Source organism: Rhipicephalus sanguineus, chromosome 9, assembly GCF_013339695.2.
Source record: "Rhipicephalus sanguineus isolate Rsan-2018 chromosome 9, BIME_Rsan_1.4, whole genome shotgun sequence".
Lineage (NCBI taxonomy): Eukaryota > Metazoa > Arthropoda > Arachnida > Ixodida > Ixodidae > Rhipicephalus > Rhipicephalus sanguineus.
The window spans coordinates 43,908,650-43,932,031 of NC_051184.2; the positions used below are offsets into that span (position 1 = coordinate 43,908,650).

The following is a 23,382-nucleotide window of genomic DNA, read 5'->3' on the forward strand; positions in this document are numbered from 1 at the left end:
GTCAAGGAGGTTATTGTTCAGCTGGGTGAACGTGGCGGAAGCGACTGCGAGTACTGGAGATATGTATGTCACAGATGTTGAGTTTTGCACACCACCTACTGCATGCCCTTCTAGGCTGCCATCAATTTTCATTCACAAAAGAAGCTACACAGCTTGCCTCATCGAAAACATAACGAATGAGCTGAACGATATGAAAACAAACATGGATGCTTCAAAAAGCAAATAATTTAACAAAATTTCACACAAGTTGTTAGTGGATCATATGAGTGGCAGATTTCGCTAGTCAGTGCATCGAGATTACTGGCAAGACCCATAGTGCTAAGCTCAGTCATTGGCGCATATTTAAAATCTCCTGAAAAGGAGAAGGGGGCGCTTGCTCGGGATTTTATGGTAGCTAGGTTCTAATGGAACCTCGCCAAGAGTCTATGGCAAGTTATCGTCATGAAATGCCAGACACAGCTCTGCAAGCGATGCTCACCTGTTGGAAGATTGTGTCGACGACTTGTATGAGACCGTCGGCATCTGTGACGCTACCCAATGCTCTCGTGAGGTCCCCTATCTTCGAGTCAAACTCACCAGGGCAAAGGGTTACGTCTTCGATGAAGCTCATCAATTCCACAATTGCATATCGAGTCGAATCCTGTGAAGGCTAAAAAAGAGAAAACAGGGTATTATTTTTTTTTTAAAAGCTAACAGTAAAAGTTCAGAGAGAGAAAGGCAAAAGCAAGGGCAAAAAAAAAAAGGAAAAAAAAAAGAACCTTGAACACACAATTGTCCCGAACGCCACTACCCGATTTGTACCTCTTTTTCCCGTTTAATGAATGGCGCTCTTGGTAAAATCAACGTTGCGATTTAGTGCTTGCGTTACAGGCTCCAAACAAAGAACTTCCGAAGAGGCCAACATTTCAACTCTGAACAGCTGGTGCCATCAGATAAAAAGAAAAACCTGTACGCATTTTGTCGCCCACAGTTTCATTTGCCAATAGTGGTGTAACATTTATTTTCCAACAGTGCAAGTAAATACCAGTTCAGCACATACTCTCGAAGAATACACGATAAATATGTAGTGCTTTTGCAATAATCGTGACACAGAGAGGCTTATGTTAAAGTTGCAACAATATGTACAATCTTTATCTACTTTATTTGCGGTCTTAGAGCAGCATCAGGGATTTCTCTGATGCAAAATATACAGTGTAATGCGTGTTATAATACACCTACACTCTAGAGAGTTTGCACCCTTGAGGGCATCTTTCTGTCACACAATGATGACAAAAAAAAAAAAGAGCTGTATTTGAGGCGTGTTCCTGTGCTTCGTTGCGTTATAGCCACATGCTTAGTAGTTCCCAGTCACAAACAGTGTGCGGCTATTGGCATGACATAACACTCTTGATAGGAAAGTGCCAAGTGCACAGTCTTCAAGAAGGGAAATGCAAGCAAGCCAGATGACGATTATTGTTGTGTGGTAAATAGACACCCCCAATACGCCCATCGCCACAGAGTGAACAGTTATCATCATGTGGCATGGTTTCCTAAAGACTCAATGCTTGCAACTTTCCTATATCAAGAATGCTGACCGACGCTGATGACGCACATGCTGCCCATGGCCTAAAGGTGCCGTGCACGCAGCATCGAAGCAAGGAAAGTCATGCAAGCTAGGCGATTACTGTTGTGCAATGCAAAGATGCCCTCAAAGTGTGCTACAGCTTTCGGAATGTAGAGCCACTGGCATATGTGCAAAAATGCTATACTCGGCTACAACCTAAGAAAAAAAATGCTAGCTCTGACCACAGAACTGCAGTGCTCCTGCCCTTCACCTGTGCAAGATAGTAATGCTAGTTGGTTTCTGCTCGAACCGTAAGCACTTTTTCTCAGCTAATGTAAGCACTACTCATATAAAGAGTTAAAGTTTCATCGTTGCTACCCAAAACATTACATTTGGCAGAGCAGTGATGTCAGAATCCCCAACAAAGTTCAACAGGACGTTGAAGCGTCCGACCTAAAAACAGCGACACAAACGGATGTCTGTATGAGAAAGTCAACCACCTGAAACACTCGATAAGTGCTGGACGTAACAAATATGAATAAGCGCCACTGGATGGAGTATTTATGCAAATTCTCGGTGGGAGAGACAGCAATGGCTGCCAGCGGATCCGACATGTTTTCTAAAGTTGTAACCGACTATTGTTCTACAAGTTTTACTGCAAGCACTTTCAGAGAGTGTAGTAGCTGCAGGTTGTACCGAGAGACGCACCAAAATTTGTATTCCCTTTGCTGCTAGAAACAGAGCATCAGCTCTTTGTGATATACGCACTTTGTACTGTACGAGTAAACTCCATCTTTGTACAAAGATCTCAACTGCGGCAGTTTTCATATCTGTAAGGGTCTCTTACGCGGATGGTGATAAAAACATAGGAATAAGCACGCACGTCCTTAAGTCTGTGGTTTTAGAAAGCAACTTGAGCTACGAAGCAACACGCGATGCTGTCTTATCACGAACAGCACATGCACCTTTGTTCAATTGCACGTGTGCACTGTTGCAAAAGCTTCACCGCAGAAGGTTAACTGATGGAGTGTCAGTTAACCTTCTTTCGTTTGGATTTTTGTACCTGAAGAAAAACACTTGAATTACACTTATATGTACAGTGTCAATTTTTATGAAAGGGAACACGGGAGCGCATGGTCTGCGTGCTCCGGCGGCTGCCGTAAGCTCCGTCAACCGACAGCTAACGAAAGCTTGCCCGCTTTTGGCGTGATCTATTGGCTAACAAAATAACAAATCATGGCTGGTGGAGAAGTGCCTTTAGATAACGCTGCCTCTTGGCACGCGTTAAGGGCAATTCCTGCAGCTCGCGCAGTGCTGGCGTGCCACGCTCGATTTGTTGACAGGCAGACGACGCGCTGCCTGCATCGCCCGTTACGCGAGCCGAGATGCAGTGTTATCTAAAAGCGCTTCGCAACCGGCCATGACTTGTTATTTTGTTTGCCAATAGATGACGCCAAAGCGGGCGAGCTTTCGTTAGCTGTCGGTTGACGGAGCTTAAGGCAGCCGTCGCAGAGCGCAGGCCACGCGTTCGCGTGTTCCCTTTCATAAAAATTGACACTGTACTTCTTTGCAAGCTGAGAACGCACAAAATTACCTTCACATAACTTCATGCCTCATGGTGAAATATGTGGTTTCAGAAGCAAACAGCTAAAGCTAACATATTGACATTAATGTCGATGCGCACACAAGTACTTGCATTGACTCACAAGGGGAGTAAAGATGACTGTCAAGTGCTCAAAACAACACACCAAGTAAATTACTAATTTGAGCCTCATTTCAGCACCTCAGCACTGTTAGGTTTAGTTTGCTCTACATTTTCTCAGCTTCATAAGGTTAATGGCCAGTAACTGGTAAGCAAGCATAGCCAAGGTTACCAAAGGTAAGAAGCACACTGCACAGTGGCACAACCTACTTAAGCAACGCAACACACGGTCTGCCCAGCCGATTTTTTTTTTTCTTTTTAAAGGGACACTAAAGTGAAACAGTGAATTGGTTTAGCTTGATAAATTGTAATCTGAGAACTCGAACGACGTTAATTTCACCACCAGAGTTTTATTACTAGAGGAGATAATCGAGGTCAAAGTGTCGTTCTTAAATTTCGTGCCGAAATCTCCCCATGTGACGTCACAGATTTCAAAGTGTACTTTTTGTATTTTGGTGACATGGGCTCAATGAAATTTCTTGAAACTTGGTATGCCTAAGTACCAAGTTGGTATGCCTAAGTTTGGCCCCCCCAGAGGACAATGTACTTCATTTTTCCCAATTAAGAACTACATAGGGTCTAGTAGATGCCGTCAACATCTATGACATCACGGCGTTCGGTGCTGGAATTTCAAAGTGGTGTCGCGACTCACAGTTTCTTTTTGCGTGTTTTCTCGCTTACCAAGTGTCTTCTCACAGCAAGCGTAGCGATATTGGAATTGTGAAAGAGTAATTTATTAATATGAGAAAAATCGTTTTTCTCTTTAGTGTCCCTTTAATGTGAGCTAGAATGTATGCTTCATTTGTTTGTTCTGTTTCTTGTCTTCATGACTACCTTTTTCTGTTCTATCACATGCAGTGTAGCTCTTAAAGGGACCAACTACCAGTTTTTATGGTACCTGTTTCCTTTAGTGCAACAGAAACCTTACCAGTCAGAGTGTCTAATCACGGAACGGTAACGACGAAAATGCCGTGAAAGATTTATAATAAAAAATTTTCCATCTGTGGAGACAATGAAGTCGTATAGACACAACACGCGCTGCAAACAGTGGGAGGTGAGCGCGAGACTGGTTTGTGTTTGTTCACAGCGGTTTGCTGCGCATGTGTGCCCTCCGCACGTGCGCCGCGACTCGACATATTCTAGTTGTCGTGAAGGCAGCACCGCTTCTCAGCGTGCAACTCCTTTTACCTCGTAAGAAGCACAGAGTAGAGCGGGGATGGATAATAATAGACACTCTAAATTTTGAGCACCAATTGTGGCATGCATGAAAGTCCCAGACTATGTATAGCAAAGTGAACGAATCCATATTCCAGATTCAAGGCTCTTCCATTAGGTTGCGCGACATACTGGTTTTTTGTGACGTTTAGGTACGATTTAAAAATATAAATCCTATTCAGATCGCGAAAAGGATGCTTGAGTCTGTCACTATAATTCACGGTCTTTTTATTTCTACCAGGATTTAATCACACGTCCTGGCCAGTTGTTGGTCTCATCTTTATTTTTCTTATCCTCCAAGTTTCAGCCCCATATGCTAGTACTGGCCGAATGCAGTGATTGTACACCTTTCGCTTTAGGGACAACGCTAGACTCTTGGTCACGTCTTATGAATACCTGCCGTATTGTAAAATTGTAGAATTTAAAAGAAGCCAAGGGGGCTCACCGGCGACATCGGGTAGGGTTCGGGTACAGGAACTTTGAAGTGCCGCGGGACAAACACCGGAGCCTCGGGGGACAGTGTGCTCTTCATCACAAATGATGCCATGCTCTCTGCAACACATCAAGAGAAGGCAGCTATGAATACCGACGCACGCGAAAACAATATCGTCACAAATTAATGAAACTACAACCAACATGATATGCAGTAAAGCTTTCAAACGCCATCACATCGTCTACCGAGAACGGGGAAAAACAACAAAAAGCCGAAAAGAGTCGCTTCAAGTGTTCTCTACGTTGCTACGTGACTGACATAGCGAATGACAAGCGCTTACTGACGCATGTGGTATGACACGGTAGATACGCGAACGCCACATCACAATGTTCGTGATGGATCGCGCGGAATTAATTAAACGGGTGAACTGGCGATACGCAGGCGGAGATGCCATATGTCTTTCAAACGTGATGGTAGCCGAAACAGGATGCTTTCGCTATGGGAAGAACAGGCAGCCGTCGAAACTAAGCTCGAAAGTTAACCGAACGGCGCAGCTGGTAACCACGTGCCTAGGATTTATCGATACCCGCAACTAGACTGGAAGAAATGCGGTTGTTTTTCCCTACAGTTGATAAGTCGCAATCTTCGGCAGGCAAAGGCGCGCCGCCAAAAAATAAAGGACTACGGGACGCACGCTGTACTTACTTTACGCAGCTTTTAACGTCGCGTCCGCCCGATAAATGTCAGCATAATCGCCGTGAAACAGGTTAAAACGACCTAAATGCCGCAATTTGTTTGCGCAACGACAGCTCGTCGTCAATCGACACAACCAGTTTCCCAAAAAGGTGACCGGCGAAACAAACACGCTCGCGACATTCCGTGAACATCCTGTCGCAATTAAGAGCTAGACAACTTCCAACACTTGCGATCGCGTGAGCGGGTCGTGAAACATCTCGCCATGAATCGCCGGTTGAGATTATGGAACCGTTAGATACAGTAAACTGCCCGTGTCACCGTGGATTGGAACGTTCCGTTCCCTCCTCGCCTCGGCTGGTGGAACGAAATAACCGGTCAAAAATGCGCCACAACGTGAAACCCCCTGGGGGGACTAAACCAACACGCCGCTGCCGAGCTGTCAAGAACTTCATTACGCGGTGTTGCAGGAGCAAACAAACTCACGTCCGTCAGTCGTTGACGCTTGTCCAGCTTTCGGTGTGACCGGCTCGGAGCCACTAGGCGGGACGCCTGCTGTCTTTCTTCGGCGTCGCTGCCTTCCCGTTTGAATCCATGCTCGCACGCGCCGTTCAAGTTGTCGGCCGGCACTCACTTATCGCGTCTCAACTGCGAATTCGAAGGCGGTACGTCCGCCGATGAGGTGCATTCGCTTGTTTGTTGCCTCACGCTCCACGGTGCGCCGTAACGCTGCCTCGGCCGCTGCTGCTGTTCTCAGCTCGCTACGCGTAAACAGAAAATAAACGTAATAGACAAAAAATTACGGGACAAAGCCGCGTCGGTCGACGGACTCCCCCCCTCGGGCAAAGCTGATCCCCGTACCACGCTCGTTATTAGTAAAAATATCTACCTTAATATAATAGGATTATTTGAGCTAAATTTTTGGACATACGCGAAGTTGAGTAAGATAGAAACTGACTTATTTTAAAGAGAGGGAACCGGAAAAGCCCGGTCGTGTGGTCCCGCAGCTAAACAAACATGGCGCGGCGCAACAAGCGTGCACGTGTGGACGAAGATGCCGAAAATGCCGTCGAAACGCAAGAACGGTTACCTCCGGTCACCAGGAAATCAGATGAACCCCCGGAGAAGAAGGTAGAAAACCTTACGATTTTGTGCGTGCCTTGAGAGAGATGTCTGTGTACATATACGTTGATTCCTCGGCCCACAGTAGCTTGTGACAGCCCATGCTGGGAGCGAAATCCAAACATTCCAAGAGTTGCCGCTGTGTATTTCTGTCATGATGTAGAGGAGCGCGCGACTAACACGGCACACAAGAAAAAAATCCCAGAAGTGTTTTTCGTTGGGCTAGTTGGTCACAGCGCTCGTGCTGTGCGCTTTTTTGTTCGTCTATTTAACGCTGTTTTTACCTTTTACACAAGTTGGACACTGGACGACGCGCTACATTTCTGTGTTGTTGTTCCACGCTGGCTCGCTTTGTCACCGTAATTTGCGCCGTAACCACGGCCCACGTTGTACTGAATCCTAACGGTGGCGTCTCTTGTTCCTTCAGTACAAGTGGGATCAACAAGCAGCGTGTCATGATCTTCGCATCGAGGGGGATCACGTTCAGAGACAGGCACTTGATGCTTAACCTTCGCACTCTGCTGCCTCATTCAAAGCCGGGTAAGGGCTTCCTGTACGTGTACGAGTACGTTTTATGTTCCCAAACAAACCTTTCTCGGACACATTGCAACAGGTGCCAAGTTGGCGTGCGTTGCGATATGTCCGAGTAGGCCATAGTCGCAGCATGCGTACTTCGCCGCACCTGCGCGTACATAAACATTACTAGTTGTGTTTGGTTTATTGGTTTTCAGCGTCAGTTGATGACGACATGCACTCACCTGCATCAATTTAGATTGTCATCATTGCCATGACTGAAATGAATCTCGGTCTGCCTAGTACATTTGGTTGTTGGTGCGATTGAGTCAGCTGAGCCATAGAAGTCAGTTGTACCTCTTTTCCTTATCTGTGCAACATTTAGTAATATAGCAACATGCATCAATATTGCCTAGTGCCGCATTTACCATCATAAGCAACTAAGACTACTGGTCCAGAAGATGTTTTCATCTTGTTACTACCCGAGTCAAAACCCTGTGTGGAATTCCCAAAGCACATTTTCTGCTGGCAGTCACCTCCTAACGCCTCTCGCAAGTTGCATGACAAACAGCTGGGAGAACCACGGAGCCATAAAAACGGCATGAGCGCCAAGGTGTACTGTGACATGTCACATACACCTGCGACATGTCACAATGATGTGGGCCAACCACTGACGCCGCCGCTATACTTGCTGCTTGACTGTACTCTGCATTTTTTTATGTGTTGGTTTTGGTGGAGGCCAGGCTTGTGCCGTCGACGACACTGACAGTAATCATGCTGTCAAAATAGTGATAGTGTCGACGGTGCACTGCAAAGTGGTTAACTAAATGTTGTGTGCACACTAGTGACTCACACTGAGCACTAATACCAAAACAACATTGAAATCACCTTCAAGATACTTTGTTTGTCTGAAACTCGTTGCACTAGCTAAAGAAATATTATTCACATTTAAAGAGGCACATGGAACTCTGGTCAATAATTGTGCTCACATTACGCGTCATTTCTATGTTTGCAGAGTCCAAGATGGAGAAAAAGGACCCCCTTGTAGTCATAAACGAAGTAGGTGATCTGTCCGCTCCATTGCTCTGTCGTGCACGCTATGTTATGTGTTGATTGGTTTCAAATAACCAACAGTGTTGTTTCAGATATGTGAAATGAAGAACTGCAACAAGTGCTTATACTTTGAAAACAAGAAGAGGAAAGATCTCTATTTGTGGTGAGCGGGGATTTTAGGCTTTTCCTAGTCAAGTATTCTTTTTAGTTGATGTTCCTTCCGACCAACGTTGTGACTATTTTCTCACTTTTCGCAGGGCATCCAACGTACCGAATGGACCGTCTGTCAAGTTCCTTGTTGAGAATAGTACGTGGCTCAGTCTCCCGCGTTGCAGGCAGAAGTGATATTCCGCAAGAAAGAGTCCATTAAGCGGGCCAACTGTTTGTGTGCAGGTTGATTGGATGGAGTTTGAGAATGGCAGTGGCGGCAGTGGTCGCCACTGGTAATCAAGCTCTGTCCAATCAGTGTGCGTGGTAATGGACGGTCCACTTTATTTAATCTGGCATAATGTTTTGCCAGGCACTACTTTCACAGATCAGATTGTCGCTTAGGTGTCACAGAGAGATGCTGTTTGTTGATCACTTAAAAAAATGAACGAGTGTCTGTGCTCTGTTCACAGATTACCAGTAATAGACGTCTCTTCGAGCTGTTGAGCTTCACAAAAAGGCCAAATTTTTGCAGCGAGGCTGTCTACCCTGTGCTGTCATTGCAGCAGCAGCATTAGTAGCAGTAGAAGTAGTAGTAGTAGTCACACAGGTCACGTGACCAGTTGGGGGAGTGAATTAAAAATATAAAACAAAATGATGATGATGCCAATTGCTGGTGACGATGTTCAAATGATTAAATGATGCTAAGTGATGATGATGACGTTGTTTGTGTTCCTGTGCAACCGTGATAGTAATACGCATTTTGGGCGAGTGGGAAGGTGGAATGGGGCCACGGCCACACTGGAACGCTACTGTAGCATTCCAGCGCGGAAACTCGGGAGCAAAATGTAATGCCTGATGAAAGGGGCGACAGCCTCCCCATCCGACGATCTTCACAGTGTTGAAGTGGCTACAATTTTTTTTTTCTCGCACAGTTCACACGATGGAGGAGCTGAAGATGACAGGGAACTGCCTCAAAGGCGCACGACCACTCCTGTCCTTCGACAAGGTGATCCTTTTATTCATTCCTGATGCCATTTAAATTAAGTGCATGCTTTGGAGACACATTAGATCAGTTTATACTGTTAATGTGTTCTTTCAAAACTCTAAAAAGGAGTTTTGTGGTAGTAGTTTGATCTATAAAACAAAAAGATTTATTAATTTATGTATTATCAATACTCTCAAGGCCCTGAGACATTGCAGAGGGGAGTGGGAGGACGGTTGTGTTATGTTTTGTTGGAGTTGGCAGTGTTGGATTTAGCAGTGATGGAGGCATGAAGGTGTTTCCTCTAAGTACTGGTGTGCAAGACGTGGAAATTGAGGAAGGCACGCGAGTGGAAAATCAATCAATGCTCTGACAGTGTCCATGCGTGACAAAACACGACGGACAAAGTTCAAGCTGTACCTTAGGTTCCGAGTTAGTGTAACTTTTATTATGAACACACAGATAGGAGCACTTGCATCGCAAAGTTTGCTTAGGTAAACCGAGCATTAATTTTGTGGCTGTGACACTAGACGAGAGGCAATTGGCTCGGGCATGTTTGTTAAGGAAACATGCCATGGATCCCATATGGAACGGGCGTAATTGAGTTTAGCATGTAGTGTTAGTGTACTGTACAGTGATAATCTCACAGAGACAGTGGCAGGTGAAAAATTGCATTTCAAGAACTCCAGCATATAATAAACATTAAGATGTCAATGCTGCTTGTCAATTCCGTGAAATGTTTCTTGTTAAATGAAGGTCGGACTTCCATTTTTTGAAATTTTACGCGGAAACCCCAGCACCTGTACATTATTGTGGCAATGCAAATTCCAAGTGTTTTCTCGTATTTCATTGCAGTGTGATAAACGTGCTCGAAGCTTGAAAAGTTTTGTTTTCTGCATTTCTGCCCATCATGGTGGTCTAGTGTTTATGGCGCTTGACTGCCGACCCAGAGGTCGTGGGATCGAATCCTGGCCACGGCGGCTGCATTTTCGATAGAGGCTAAAATGCTTGAGGCCCATGTACTTTGATTTACGTGACCGTTAAAAAACCCCAGGTGGTTTAAATTTCCGGAGCCCTCCACTATGGCACCCCTCGTAATCATATCATCGTTTTCGGAGGTTAAACCCCAGCAGTTATTATTATTATTATTCTTATTATTATTATTATTATTATTATTATTATTATTATTATTATTAATTTAAAACACACTGTGGTCTGTCTTAATCAGTAAAATCTAAACTTGGCTGCAGCAGGCACCGTCAATTTCCGCAATGTTACAGCAAGCTCGTTTAGAAACTTCGTTTCTGTCACCGCCCATTTTTCATTTATGTGCTGCATCCGAGAGACACGGCAACTTTTTAAAAAAATTTCTCAATCATCACTTCCTCACTTGGTGCCATAGAGTATCTCTCACTAGCTGTTGTACTTAGCTTCAGGTGCCTGTTGAAGAAACAACCCCGGGTGGTCAGAATAAATCTCCGAGTCCTTCACTATGACGTGCTTCATAATTCCATGGTGGTTTCAGCATGTAATATCCCAGAATCAATTTTAATTTGTCAGTTAATCGGTAGCCGCCCAACCTTGAGGCTATGAAGGCTGTGGACTGAGATGACATGTTTTAGACAGTGCTGAGGGGACCTCCGTGTGAACGTAACCCCTCATGTAATCCTCCTCATGTGTTCTCCTCATGTAATTGTAACTTTTTCCCTCATGGTTTACTCGGTGAATTATGCGTCAGCTACTTTATACGGTTTATGTGGTCAGGTTTTCAGACATCTCAGTTGAAAAATATTTCGTTTGATAGAAGTCCCGGGTGAGTACTAGCTCATCTTATGCATTATGAAAACTTAATGCTCAATAAGGAGTAGATTTAAAAAAGCACTCCTATACATACGTGGAGGTTGGGCCATCATGCTGCATTTGGTTCGTGTTTACCATCAATTTATGTCTCACGTTTTTCCTCATTTATTGTTTTTGTTTTGCAGGCGTTCACTGAGAGCCCATTTGGAAAGTTGATGAAGGAGTTGCTGTCACAGGTAAATTAACACTGGCACTTCAGTCTTTTTTCAAACTTGTTTTTAAGTTTTTTAACTTGTTCGGTGTTCCAGTGTACGTAAAGTGGTTCACGGTATACCGGGTTGCCGGACAGTGGTATTAACATCTCATGACTCCTTGTGCAACCACAATTGCAGTCGAAGTTTGTTTGTTTCAGCCTAGTGTCCTTGAGGAAAAAAAAGAAAAGGCTTCAAAAGGCGATTCATTCGGTATAAGGCCACTGCAGAGAAATTACCCTAGCAGAGAAGTAAGAGGCACTAGGTTTCTGCAGCAGCAATTCTATGCTTGCCTGCTTCATCTCGGCCCCGCCAGATGGCACCACCTATCCTGCATCTCACGCTTACCCCTCCAGTATCCGCTATAACGCTAAGGCAAAGAAGTTCGCGGACAAACTAAAACTCTCCATTGTGTTAATAGTAGGACTGTCAGATCTAAAAAATAGCCTTGTAAGTCTGTGAGCACATACTATTTTTCTAATGTTATGCGCTTACGCGCGCTGATGGGTGTTCCACCTCCTGAACGTTTTGGCTCCGACCCTCAACACGGTGCCAACTGAATAGTGGCTTCATGAAAAAATCAGCAAAACGTAATGGGTGAGGTTGCCTTCCAGGGACGCAGCCATCCCTTAGGGGGGGCGGGTAGCTTAGCAGCTAGGGGGTCGCGCTCTGCTAAGCCCAAGGGCACGGGTTCAATTCCCGGATGCATAATAATATAATAATTGATGGGGTTTAACGTCCCAAAATTCCCGGATGTAGTGGCCGCATTTAATGGGGGCGGGCGGGGGTGACTGGTAATTTGGGCGAGTGTAAAATGCAGGGCACCCCCACATACCCAGATTTGGGTGCACATTAAAGAACTTTGGGTGGTCAAAATTACTAACCTGCATTCTCCCACTATACAGAGTGTCTCACGTTCATGTCATTATATTGGAAAAAAACCACCTTAATGAAATTTTTGGCACATATACTCGTGTAATGGCCACCGGTTTTTTACCAAGATTTGGGGTCTAATTGCCTGGTGCGGCTATTACACGGTGAAAAAGACGCGACTTTTTTCTTCGTAAATATTTTCGACTGTACTTGCCTTTGCTGGACAGCAGTGCTCGCTCATACTGGGAGAAATGGAAAAAAAAAAAAGAAATTAAGCAACAGACGTTGCATATTATTTTTTTTCCCCACTTCAAGGCAGATGTTGGCACATCGTCATGCAATGGTGGAGAGACAAGTTCTTTCACTTCATTAAAGGGGCCCTGCAGTGTTTTTTCGTGTGCATTTTGCAGCACTGGATTGTGTGCCGTGCTGAATATTGAGATGAACAAAAAAAAAAAAAAAAGATCAGAATCAGCGCACGGGAACGGGAGTTATTAGTCTTCAAACTTCAACACCCCAGCAGCTGATGCGAAAGAATGTTCCCTTTCGCTTTTCACTCTGTCACTGACATCATTGTTAGTTTCCTATCACTGCGCGCCTTTTATAGATGCACACTGGAAGCCTTCCCTCATGGTGGCCGTTGCGCGGTGCACCCTAGCGTAGGTTTGCAATTCTTTTAAAAACCTCATATTTAAAAACAGAAATCTTTTTGTATCTGAGGTAGTACAAAAAGTGTGCTTTTTTTTTTTTAGTTTTTGGCGCACATTAGTGTGGCCTAGCTGGGACCATATCAATAGATTACATGCGACTTGTTGCGTCAAACCACTCAAAACGCCCGGCCAATGTCATAGAGTGAAACGTCACTTTTGATCACAAAAATAGCCGTCGTGTGTCGCCCTAGTCCGAAACCAATGTGGTTTCTCAGTTGAAATAAAATTATAACAGCTTTGTTTTTGGCATTGCCACTTGCGCAACGATATTGGTGCATTCCACAGTTTCAGAAGCAGCGATGAAAACGACATGCTTAATTTATGTTGCAGGGCCTCTTTAACAAGTGCCAGTACACTCCAGCTTCATGGTGCACTATAGCTTTAAACGCTGTAACCGGAATGCCTTTGTCTCATGCAATGCCGAGCTCTTCCATGTGCGTGATCGATATTACGTGGCATTTGCTCCACGTCTCCGTTGTACGTACTGCAGAGACGAATACTTCGCAACTTGTTTTTCGTTTCCTCGAAAAAAAAACCGAAATGCTGCGGACTTCTTGCAACACACAACGGGTAACACTGCCAACCTTTAAAAAACCAAGGGCATGTCTAATACACACGTAACTTTTAAATGTATTTTCGGAAGGGCTTTTTTAACGAAGTTGCGGGTGCGGCTTTTACATGTGTGTGGCCATTGCACGAATATATACGGTAATGTAAAATTTACTGGAAGAATTCACTACGACCTCTTCTTCGACATTCCCTTCAGTGTTGCCTTGAACCTTAGCACAGGGGCAAGGCGGGAACTGAGGCATTGTGGCATTGGCACTGCAGGTGCACTCTTGACAATGGCAAGATCAGTGTAATGCTTCGAAACTGTGGCAGTGTGCTCGAACGATCACTTTCAAAGATACTTTCGCTTTCATAATACTATTGCACGACGCGGCATCTGCAGGCCACAGCGTGCCAGAAATGTTGGTGCTCATAGATGCCAACGCACACAGCACGAATGTCGCGAAATCTCGCGAAAGTGAACGTATCTCTAGAAATTATTGCCCTATAATACCACATTCAAGTGTCGCCTGTCCCCAAAATTTGCGTGTGCCTTTAGAGAAATCAGTGGACTTGGTCTTGATGAACTCCTTCAATTAAAAAGAAAAGGACAGTACCATTGCGCAGAGCCAAGTACAGTGGAATCTCGTTTATGCGATATTCACGGAAATGGGATCATGAAACGTATCACCCAAAAATTGTATTACTGCAGGTGAGCTCCGAAATCTCTAAAAAGAGGCCTTCAGGCAGTGAGAAACTCGATAGCAAAGGTTTGCGAGGTGTAGTGGCACTTCCCGAACAGCTTGACTGGGCACAACATGAACAGCAGCCAGTAACGCGCTTTCAATCTGAAAAATTGAAATAAGCTCGTGAGTTCTCACTGAACTTTCTGCTGCAGGTGCAGAATGCGTGTTTCATGTGCCAGTGGTATTTTACGCTAGTGTACTGGAATGCAAAGCTGAGTGTTAGAAACACCAGTGAAAGCCCACTTCTGCAGTCATGTGGTCTTATCAACCTTGCGAAAATATACATTGCTTCTATGGTATGTTGGCTGGGGGAGGGACATATTATCCCGAAAAACATATTATACATGTAGAACCGCATCAAAGAGATTCGCTGTATTACTACTGATGTGGCTTCACTATATCCTGGCACACACTTTCCCTCCCCCTAGGTTTTTGGTACACCCAGGTACCACCCCAAAAGCCAGCCCTTCGTAGACCACGTGTTCACCTTTTCGCTGCTGGACCACCGGATATGGTTCCGCAACTACCAGATCGTAGAGGAGACTGGCGCCCTAGTCGAGATTGGTGCGTAACTGTGGAAGCATCTTTCTCTACTGCCCATTATAAGTGTTTATGGACTGTCGTTCATTAGTTTGTGTAGAAACAAGAAAAAAAATGGTAGCAATGATTACGCTTACATCCTTCCAACAGGTCAGGTGAGGTGAAAGGGGCTTTCTGAACTACCCTATTTGTTCTGATATGGAATTAATATTTTAAAAATAGCACTCTAATAACAAGTCTTGGTTTGGCTGGAACTAGCTTTTGAACAAACAAAAATTCATTTTACTATGCATTTCAGGTTGTATTTTTCATAATTCTTTTATCCTTTGTACATTCGGAAGTGAGCAGAGAGAAAAGGCACTGATTTAGAGCCGCAGTTTGACAGCTTCCATAAAAGAGCAGTCATGCTCTTTTGACAGCAGTCATGCACGTTACAAAGAGCATCCTTTAATTATTTCACAGTGTAGTCCACAAATATTTTCCATATATGAATGCCACATAGTTATTCCTGTGTATTATGAATAGTTTATTGGCATTTACTGCCTATGAGAGGCATGTGGTGCATTGTTAAAAGTCCGTTGCACCTTTCCACAATGGCAGGATTGATTTTATCTCAGTGTTTACTTCTTCTCCTTCACTTTTTAAAGCTTTGTTCTTGAAGAAAATAGGTATGGTAGTATAGTAAATGTTAGCATGGTATTGATTTTATACTTTGAAATGATGTTTGCCTACAGTCTTCCTTCTATGGCACGCGTTTGTGGATATTAGATAGAGGTTTAGCTTAGCCAAGTAAACACCTCTGGCAAGGCTGCAACTCATGGCAGTCAGATTTAGGAGTTCACTACTTCGTAAAAGCAGAACTTGTTGCTGGGCTAGTTGCTACATAACTTCGAGAGGAATCCAGACTCCTAGTAAGCACTACCGGCAGAAAAAAAAAAAAAAAGCACAAGAAAAGAGTGCCTCCTTGCGCTTCCTCTTCCTGTTGGTGGTGCTTAGGCGTCTAGGTTTATGTCGAAGCCACTACTTTGTCTGGCTTTTTGCAAGGCAAGTGAGCTGAAACGTGTGTTTTCTTACTGTGTGCAGGCCCCCGGTTTGTGCTCAACCCAATCAAGGTCTTCGAGGGCAGCTTTGGAGGAGCTGTGATCTACAGCAACCCTCATTACGTGACACCAAGCGAGGTAAGCACTACTCCGCGTAACTCTTCCCACTTTGCGGTAGTCTGTCAGACCTAGAATGTTGTCAAAAGGTCGGTGTCAATAACTCCATAACACTGGGGTCCTCCAAATGCTACAAGTTTATTGACATACAGTATTGTAACGGCATCTCCGAAGCGAGACAGAGGAGCGTGGGAGGAGACCAAGGCTTTGTGGTTGCTTCCGAAGTGTCACGCCGTCCAGTCCTCCACCCTAATAAACGCTTCCTAGCTCGTAACAATATTTTACAACTGACAACTGGGCTAGGAAATCCCAAGAGGACGTAGGTAGTTGAACGGAGAACCTCTTCCATCAACTGGTGGTTGAGAGAAGAGGTTCTCCTTTCGTCTCATTGACGGCGGCATGTTTACATTGTTCTGATGGTCGGGCTTCATCAGCATGCGTGCTTCAGGCTCTATAAATTTCCGGTGCATGTTGAAAGCAGCGTTCAAGAGGACTGCTATTCTGCATGCTGCAAAAACTAACAACTGCGCTGTGGGGCGCAAGTTTCACATGTGATGCCAAGTGCCAAGGTTTTCGCAAGCTGAAGTTGGCGTGGTTCCGTAGCTTGCGGCATATACAGTAAAACCTCGTTAATTCGAAGGCCTCGAAACCGAGAAAAATATCCCAATTAAGCGGGATTCCCAATTATCCGAAACAACGCGAAATCAAAGAAATCAGCCAGAAAACGTGATGTACGGAAGTCACACCTTTATTGTGGCAAGTCAGCCTACTTGGAGAAAAATTCCTCCATGCGTGACTGACGTGTTCGGTAGTTCCCAGCACTGAAAGTCATATTTTCCAGCCTGTCAATGAGGCGCAGCATCTCAGCCTCGCCGCCGTTGCACTCGACGAAGCTGCACACAACACTCAAGGCATCGATGACATCCGCCAAAGGGGGTGCTCGGGAGGGCTCGTCATCGCTGTCAACATTAGAGGCCGAATCGGTCGATCTCGCAGCTATCTCGCTGTCGATGTCGGCGTAACACGTCTGCACTGTGCACTCGACATTTGCGTACTCGGAGAATCCGATTGGAGTGCACTCCTCGTCCGTGTGCAAAGCCTCATATCGAGCGCAGAGAGTCTCCCCTTCTTCATCAAACGGGCAAGTGACAGCGGTGACAGCAAACTCAGCGGAGGTTGCCTCTTCTTTCACAAAACCGGCGTGCTCAAAACACCGTCGAATAACGGTGGCCTCCACCTGCCTCCATGCGTGAACAATGAGGCAAATACCACCGAGGAGGTCATTGTTATACTCCTTTCCGTTGTCATAGCAAAGGAGCATTCGCTTCAACAGATTGTAGCGATATATTTTCCTGGTATGGTGTATGACGCCCTGGTCCATCGGCTGCGATAGCGACGTCGTGTTCGGGGGTAGAAAGACCAGCCTGATTGCCTGCAGGTTCTGAATGTCGCCGTGAGCTGGGCAATTATCGACGACGAACAAAACACTGCGCCCTGCAGCCGCAAACTTGCGGTCAAGGTGCCGCACGTATTCTTCAAAGAGTGCAGCCGTCATCCAAGCTTTCTTGTTGTTTTTATAGATCAGGTCATCCTTGGATGGCAGTCGTGCATTTTTGAAACAACGAGGCTTTTCTGTCTTCCCAATAACAAGCAGTGGCAGCTTGTGCTCACCGCACATGCTTGCACCAAACAAAACAGTGATTCTATCTTTGTTCTGTTTCCGCCCCTTAATGTCTGCCTCCTTCAAAGCGAACGTCTTCATAAGCAACATTTTGTAGAACAGAGCAGCTTCATCAAGGTGGTAAACATCTGCTGCTTCGTACTTGGCGAGTAGTGGAGCCAAGGTGTGCTGCTTCCAGCCGTCAACAACAGACTGATCCGCGCTGCCACTCTCGCCACAAACAGTCACGAATGTCAGGTTGTTGCGCTCCTTAAATCGGCAAAACCATCCATTGCTGCATTTAAACTCAGAATGTCCAAGTTGCAGCGCCAGCTGGTTGGCCTTCTCACGCAATATGGTCCCATTCACAGGAAGGTGTGCTGCGTTGGCTTTCTGCAGCCAGTCGATCAGAGCTGCTTCAACGTCGGCGTACGTAGGCGGGCGTACTCGTGTACGCTTTGATGAGTGCGTCTTGCTGTAAGCATCGAGAATTTTCTCCTTATTCTTGATGATGTTGCACAGCGTTGACAGAGGCACGTGGTGCTTTTCGGCGAGAGCCGTTTTCGACGCCGTCGACTTGCTGGCCTCTTCAATTAAGCACACCTTTTCGTGCAGGGACAAGCTCTTGTACTTCGGCATCTTCCTTCCAAGCACACCTCAATCAACTAATTCACAGGGAAGACACTCAAGCGGAGACAGGAGACAAATGGAGCAGTCGCACCGAATCCCACAATGCTCGCCAGCCGACATCCAAATGGCACAAAGACTCCACAAAACATTCACTTCGCTAGAGTGGCTAACATCGCTGTTGAGATGATGATGATCATGATCGCAACCGCATGCATCGCCGCCTGGCAATTGCTAAAACATGGCGTCTACGACGTATTTCCGGTAAAAAAAAACATGGCCTTCGAGATCCGTACATCAAAAAAAAAAATGCATGTTTTAGTTACAGCCTCCGAGATTCGCAACACCCTTTGCATATCTTGGAAGTCGCGGCCAAGTGTGCCAATTAACCGGGAAGTCGCAGACTGGCCGCACCAATTATCCGGTTAAATTTACATGTAAAAATTTGGCACCGCGCAAATAATACAAATTATCCGGGATTCCCAATTAACCGAGTACAAATTACCGAGGTTTTACTGTACAACAGAACTATGCGATCGGTCTGTGCGGGTGACATGCATAATAGTCATGCAAGAGGTCTGTGCGTCTTCGCCTCGGAAGTGGAAATACCAAGGATGCATTTCAAAGCCGACAGGGCCTGGGCATCGAAGCTTATTTTAGCAATTTGCACCACTTGCACTAAGTCGCACAAGACTCGGTCACAGCAGAGCTTGTGGGCACTTAGCTGGTCCTGGCTTGGCTAGGCTTTTACCCTGTCTCTTTCTCACCCCTTGCTGTACTATACTGCACAAGGCTATGCTTCTCTCTCTCTCTGTAGTCATTCTTTCGCCTTCTATCTCTTTCACTTTTCTTCCCTTTCTCCGTCTCTGTGCTCGATCTCTCCTTTCCCTCCTCCTCACATCCCTTTCCCACACTTTTGCCATACTATACTATAAGGCTATGGTTTGCTCTGCTAGCGTGCTTGGATAGCCAAGTGGTTACGACGCTCACCTTTGGATTGTGGGGATGCGGGTTCGAATCGCATCTATCAAGTGATGCACAGTGGCATTTTTGCATGTTTAAGCCTAGTACACCAATGTTCCTTGCGAAATAAAATGTTCCAAGGTGATGAAGCCTCTTTTTGTAACCGTGTTGCCAGGAGGTTCATCGTTTTAGTAATGTGACGCATGCTCCTCTAATGCGAAATAAAGTTTGATATGCCCCATCTATCTATTCTGAAACGGTAATTTAGCTGCTCCCAGCCTGCTCCAAAACTACATTTTAGCCGCTCCCAGAAGTGTTCCTCGACACACCGTGTCCGTTCCACCCCTGTAACGTCTTTTCTTTCTTTTTGATGTTCGGTGTGTACAGCATCGGCGCTCCTTGAAATTGGCCGCTGCCGGCAAGTACAAGGAAAGAAAAGAGGCCAGGGCAAACCTCAAGCATCGCATGGCAGAAGGTCCAGCACCATCCAATCCGCTGGACGACATCTTCCAGACCGTTCCTCCCGAGAAAGCGAAGGGACGAGACAAGCTATTGTTTCGACGGAAAAAATAGCCACTTCAATATATCTGTTACATCGCTTGTCTTGTTTCTTTGCATTTTCTATCGGAGCCTATGGCATTCATTGTAATCCCACACAATAGGATATGACTGTTATGCAGCTTGCGCTAATCACTGTAACCAGCGTGTCAGGAATGTGCCTTTACGTGAAGCCATGACTAGTCTGGATGAAGTCTAGTCTGACGCAAACATGGCTATGATGCTCATTGCATTGCATCTCGATATCGATCATTACAATAACATCAGGTGGTCAGGTGTAGTCGTGGCTTCAGTGTCGCATTTTTGGACACGTGGTTTAAGTAATCATGATAGTCAAAATATCTCTTTCTTGGCCTAGGCAGTATTTGCCGAGACATAATTTCTGCTAAAAAATGCTCGCAAAGCAGGGACAAAAGACGCACAAACACGGCAACAAGGGTTGCCATGTTCGTGTTTCCAACCTCCTTGTACAAGGTTGTACCCGCAGACATCCTTGTTGGTCGGTTAATGCTACAGTCTTTTACAATATCCTCCAATAGCTCTTCATATGTTTCGCCGAGGCTTTTTGCTTTCTGCGCCATGCATGGGTTAGGCCTTGTTGCCCAAGCGCCTGTAGGACAGCATGAAAAAAGCTGTAGGCGCTTCTGGCAAATGGGCTGAAGGATATTCGACATTGTGAACGTGCACGTTTGCGTCAAATTCGCAGACCAGATCGTGACACATGTCGCATGACTGAAGGCAAGTCATGTTATGTATAATGTCTGCTGACCCGCACGTTGCCGAAGTCCAGGGGTGAGATACAGCAAAGGGATTGTTGTTCATGATGTGACACTCATGCAAAGGGGCCAGAAATATACTATCTGCGCCGATTGCTTGGCGGGCTGCGCTGTTAGCATAGCAGGGGTTCGTTTATTCACCCCTGGCTAGTCCTGGCGATACTTTAGGATTTGTATTATGGAATTACGTTGTACAGATCCGTGCAATCCAAACGATTTATGTAGGCTTGTGTGAATAGTAAATTTTAGGTTCGAAGCGAATAGTGATTTGGTCGAATAATTTTGAATCGAATTTGAATAGTATATATCACGTGTTATAAAAAAAAATTTGCATATTTGTTATGACCCAAGTAACTTGCACAATATTCTTTTAATATTGAAACAAGGCATGTGCAGTCATTCTTTTTTGTTCAAAGGAAGTGGAAGCAACTTCGAATAGTAGCAGGATTTGACTTTTGGTAGAATGCAAGTGATAATCTTTAAAATATGTCACGTTTTAAAATTTACTACACTGAAACCTCGATATAACGAATGTAGATATAACAAAATATTGGTTATAATGAAGCAATTGAAGAATAGTCTTGCAATGCATACAGTGTTAGGAATATACATTTATAACGAATTTTCTGATATAACGAAGTTATTTTCGTGTAATGTGTAACTTTGGTGTAATGAGGTTTGAGTGTATATTCAAAGCATATAAGCCGGTATAACAAGCTTTTAAACTTAAAAAATGATGAATCGATGTGAGGGTAATAACCTTGAAGTGGGGCTTCGTGGCAGTGTGGAGTTTCCTTGGAAAGGTGTATTCACGGTGTAGCATTCCTCAACTGCAGTGAATCCACCTTTACAGGGGGTTACATGTGCACTGATATACACCTATTCGTTCATTTTGAATACTTCGAAATTTCCAATAATTTTAATTCGAATTGAAGCGAATTCGAATACTGTAATGTTCATTTGAATATTCGAAGTGCTCGAATATTCGCACAAGCCTGGATTTATGTCATACCCTCACGACAAACAGTTTGTGGAAGGTTTAGTGAGGTTAATCCGAGACTTTTTGACTAATATTCGAGGAAACGTTATGGTATGTACAAGAAATCACGAAGGCGTACATAATCGCGAAGGCTTCTTTTAGGTGGGTGGCACTTTTAGGGACCCGACCTGTCCATCCACTCTCTCATGTTGTATGGTCACGCAGTGGTCAATACAGGCCTAAAGCAAGGCTAACAATGCTCAAAACCAGTGCAAATTAAACTAACAAGGTCTAAAATAATCTAAACTACAGAAATAACCAAGAATTAATCGCACTAATATACCTGAAATCACGAGAAACGTTTCTGAAACGTGCTATCCGCGTCGCGCAAGAGATATTGTCACCACTTCGACAAGCACGCGTTTACTAAGGGAATTGCCGAGCTGCTCGTGCTTAGCACTTCCTCAATTTTCATGGTGGTGGAGCTGCATGAAGCACAGGTTTTAGAACTACACCAAGACCTACACAAGAACGACATCGGCATGGGATATAGAACTACCTACTCAAGAAGGACATTTTTTAAATTAATTTGACGCTCCTTTCTGTACAAATCGTGATTCTTCAGAGGTATCTAGAATAAAAGTACGTGTACAATGACAGGAAACAGGTACGTCTCTTGTCTTTTCGAATTATTTCATAATTGCGTGTACGTGCATGTGCTACCCAGTTGATTGATTATCCGGAAATGCCCTGCTCCCACAGAGCAAGAAGGCTTCAAGACTACAGAGAGAAATAGAGCTGATGAAATTAAGAATGCACATTTCATGAAGTGCACAAAATAACTGGAAGATCGATTTTGAGAAAGCCACGGCAGTCGTACATTTAGTCCTGCTACCGATCTAGTCGCTGGCAAGATGCCTCAGCAAATTGGCGACTGTGACATTCTTGAAAAGTTCGCAGCCTTTAATTTTCCAAAGCAACACACCAGGCAATGGGTGAACTCTCTGTGAAGCGGTTTAGATTACTTTTGACCAGCTGGGAATTCTTATTCGTGCATTCACCAACCATTATATGCTTATTCATCTCTATAACTTGAATGCACGAAAACTTCAGAAAGGTGGCGAAAGCAAAGAAAAAAAAAGGTACATGTCGTAAGCGGTTAGCAATACATGTCATAATCATCACTGGCAGATTGAAATGGGGAACCATAGCGTGTTCAGTTCCACCTGTAATGCTGCTCTGTCATGACCAGAAATGGAGCCTGCAACCTTATAATCAAAATTGGAATGTCATCACCAGCTTTCAGCCATTTCCACAAGCCGTAGTGCAAAAAAAAGCTTTGCATTAAGTGCTGGGTGTAAACATTTCGCTAAATTGAAGCTTGGTAAAAATATAAAGACTGATAGAACAAGAAATGATGTACATAAGACATAGAAGATGGCAAAATTGATAATTGCGAAGCAAAAGGTTGTAGCTAACACTCCGGTCGGGATTAAGAGGGAAAAGTAACAACAGGCACGCCATGTTTGGCGCATGTTAGATAACTGGCGTTTTGTCGGGGTTGCAGAGCTGGTGTCAAAATTACACCATTTCCCGCTAAAGGGGACCATGAGGCGATGCGAAGCCGGAGCACTTGCACGATTGCGTTCCGTTGGCGTTCGTTGGGCATGATACAGACCTCGCGTCGTGGAACGCGAAGAGGAACGCTACGCGCGTCTTCCCTCTAGCCTGGCCGTTAATTCTCACAGGGCGAGCGGGGAACGCGGTCGACAGGCGCGCGAGAGGGA

General features: G+C 44.9%; 2 protein-coding genes across 3 annotated transcripts in view; one reads left to right on the plus strand and one right to left on the minus strand.

The window, feature by feature from the left end:
• LOC119405073 (polyadenylate-binding protein-interacting protein 1) overlaps window positions 1-6,366 on the minus strand; it is a 28,590-nt gene extending 22,224 nt beyond the window's left edge. For both annotated transcript variants that reach the window (XM_037671844.2, XM_037671846.2), the window contains exons 1-3: window positions 6,073-6,366; window positions 4,906-5,012; window positions 479-649 (exon numbers count right to left, since the gene is read on the minus strand). In XM_037671844.2, the coding sequence (XP_037527772.1) occupies window positions 479-649; window positions 4,906-5,007 (273 nt within the window). In that variant the 5' untranslated portion in view covers window positions 5,008-5,012; window positions 6,073-6,366. The remainder of the gene's footprint in view (window positions 1-478; window positions 650-4,905; window positions 5,013-6,072) is intronic.
• A 212-nt stretch (window positions 6,367-6,578) lies between these two features.
• Window positions 6,579-19,873, plus strand: LOC119405074 (ribosome biogenesis protein BRX1 homolog). Its single transcript, XM_049419198.1, has 10 exons — window positions 6,579-6,737; window positions 7,136-7,248; window positions 8,237-8,280; window positions 8,367-8,437; window positions 8,532-8,581; window positions 9,357-9,430; window positions 11,392-11,442; window positions 14,764-14,899; window positions 15,959-16,053; window positions 19,670-19,873. The coding sequence occupies exons 1-10, from the start codon at window positions 6,604-6,606 to the stop codon at window positions 19,853-19,855; spliced, it is 954 nt and encodes a 317-aa protein (XP_049275155.1). The 5' UTR covers window positions 6,579-6,603; the 3' UTR covers window positions 19,856-19,873.
• Window positions 19,874-23,382: the final 3,509 nt, after the last annotated feature.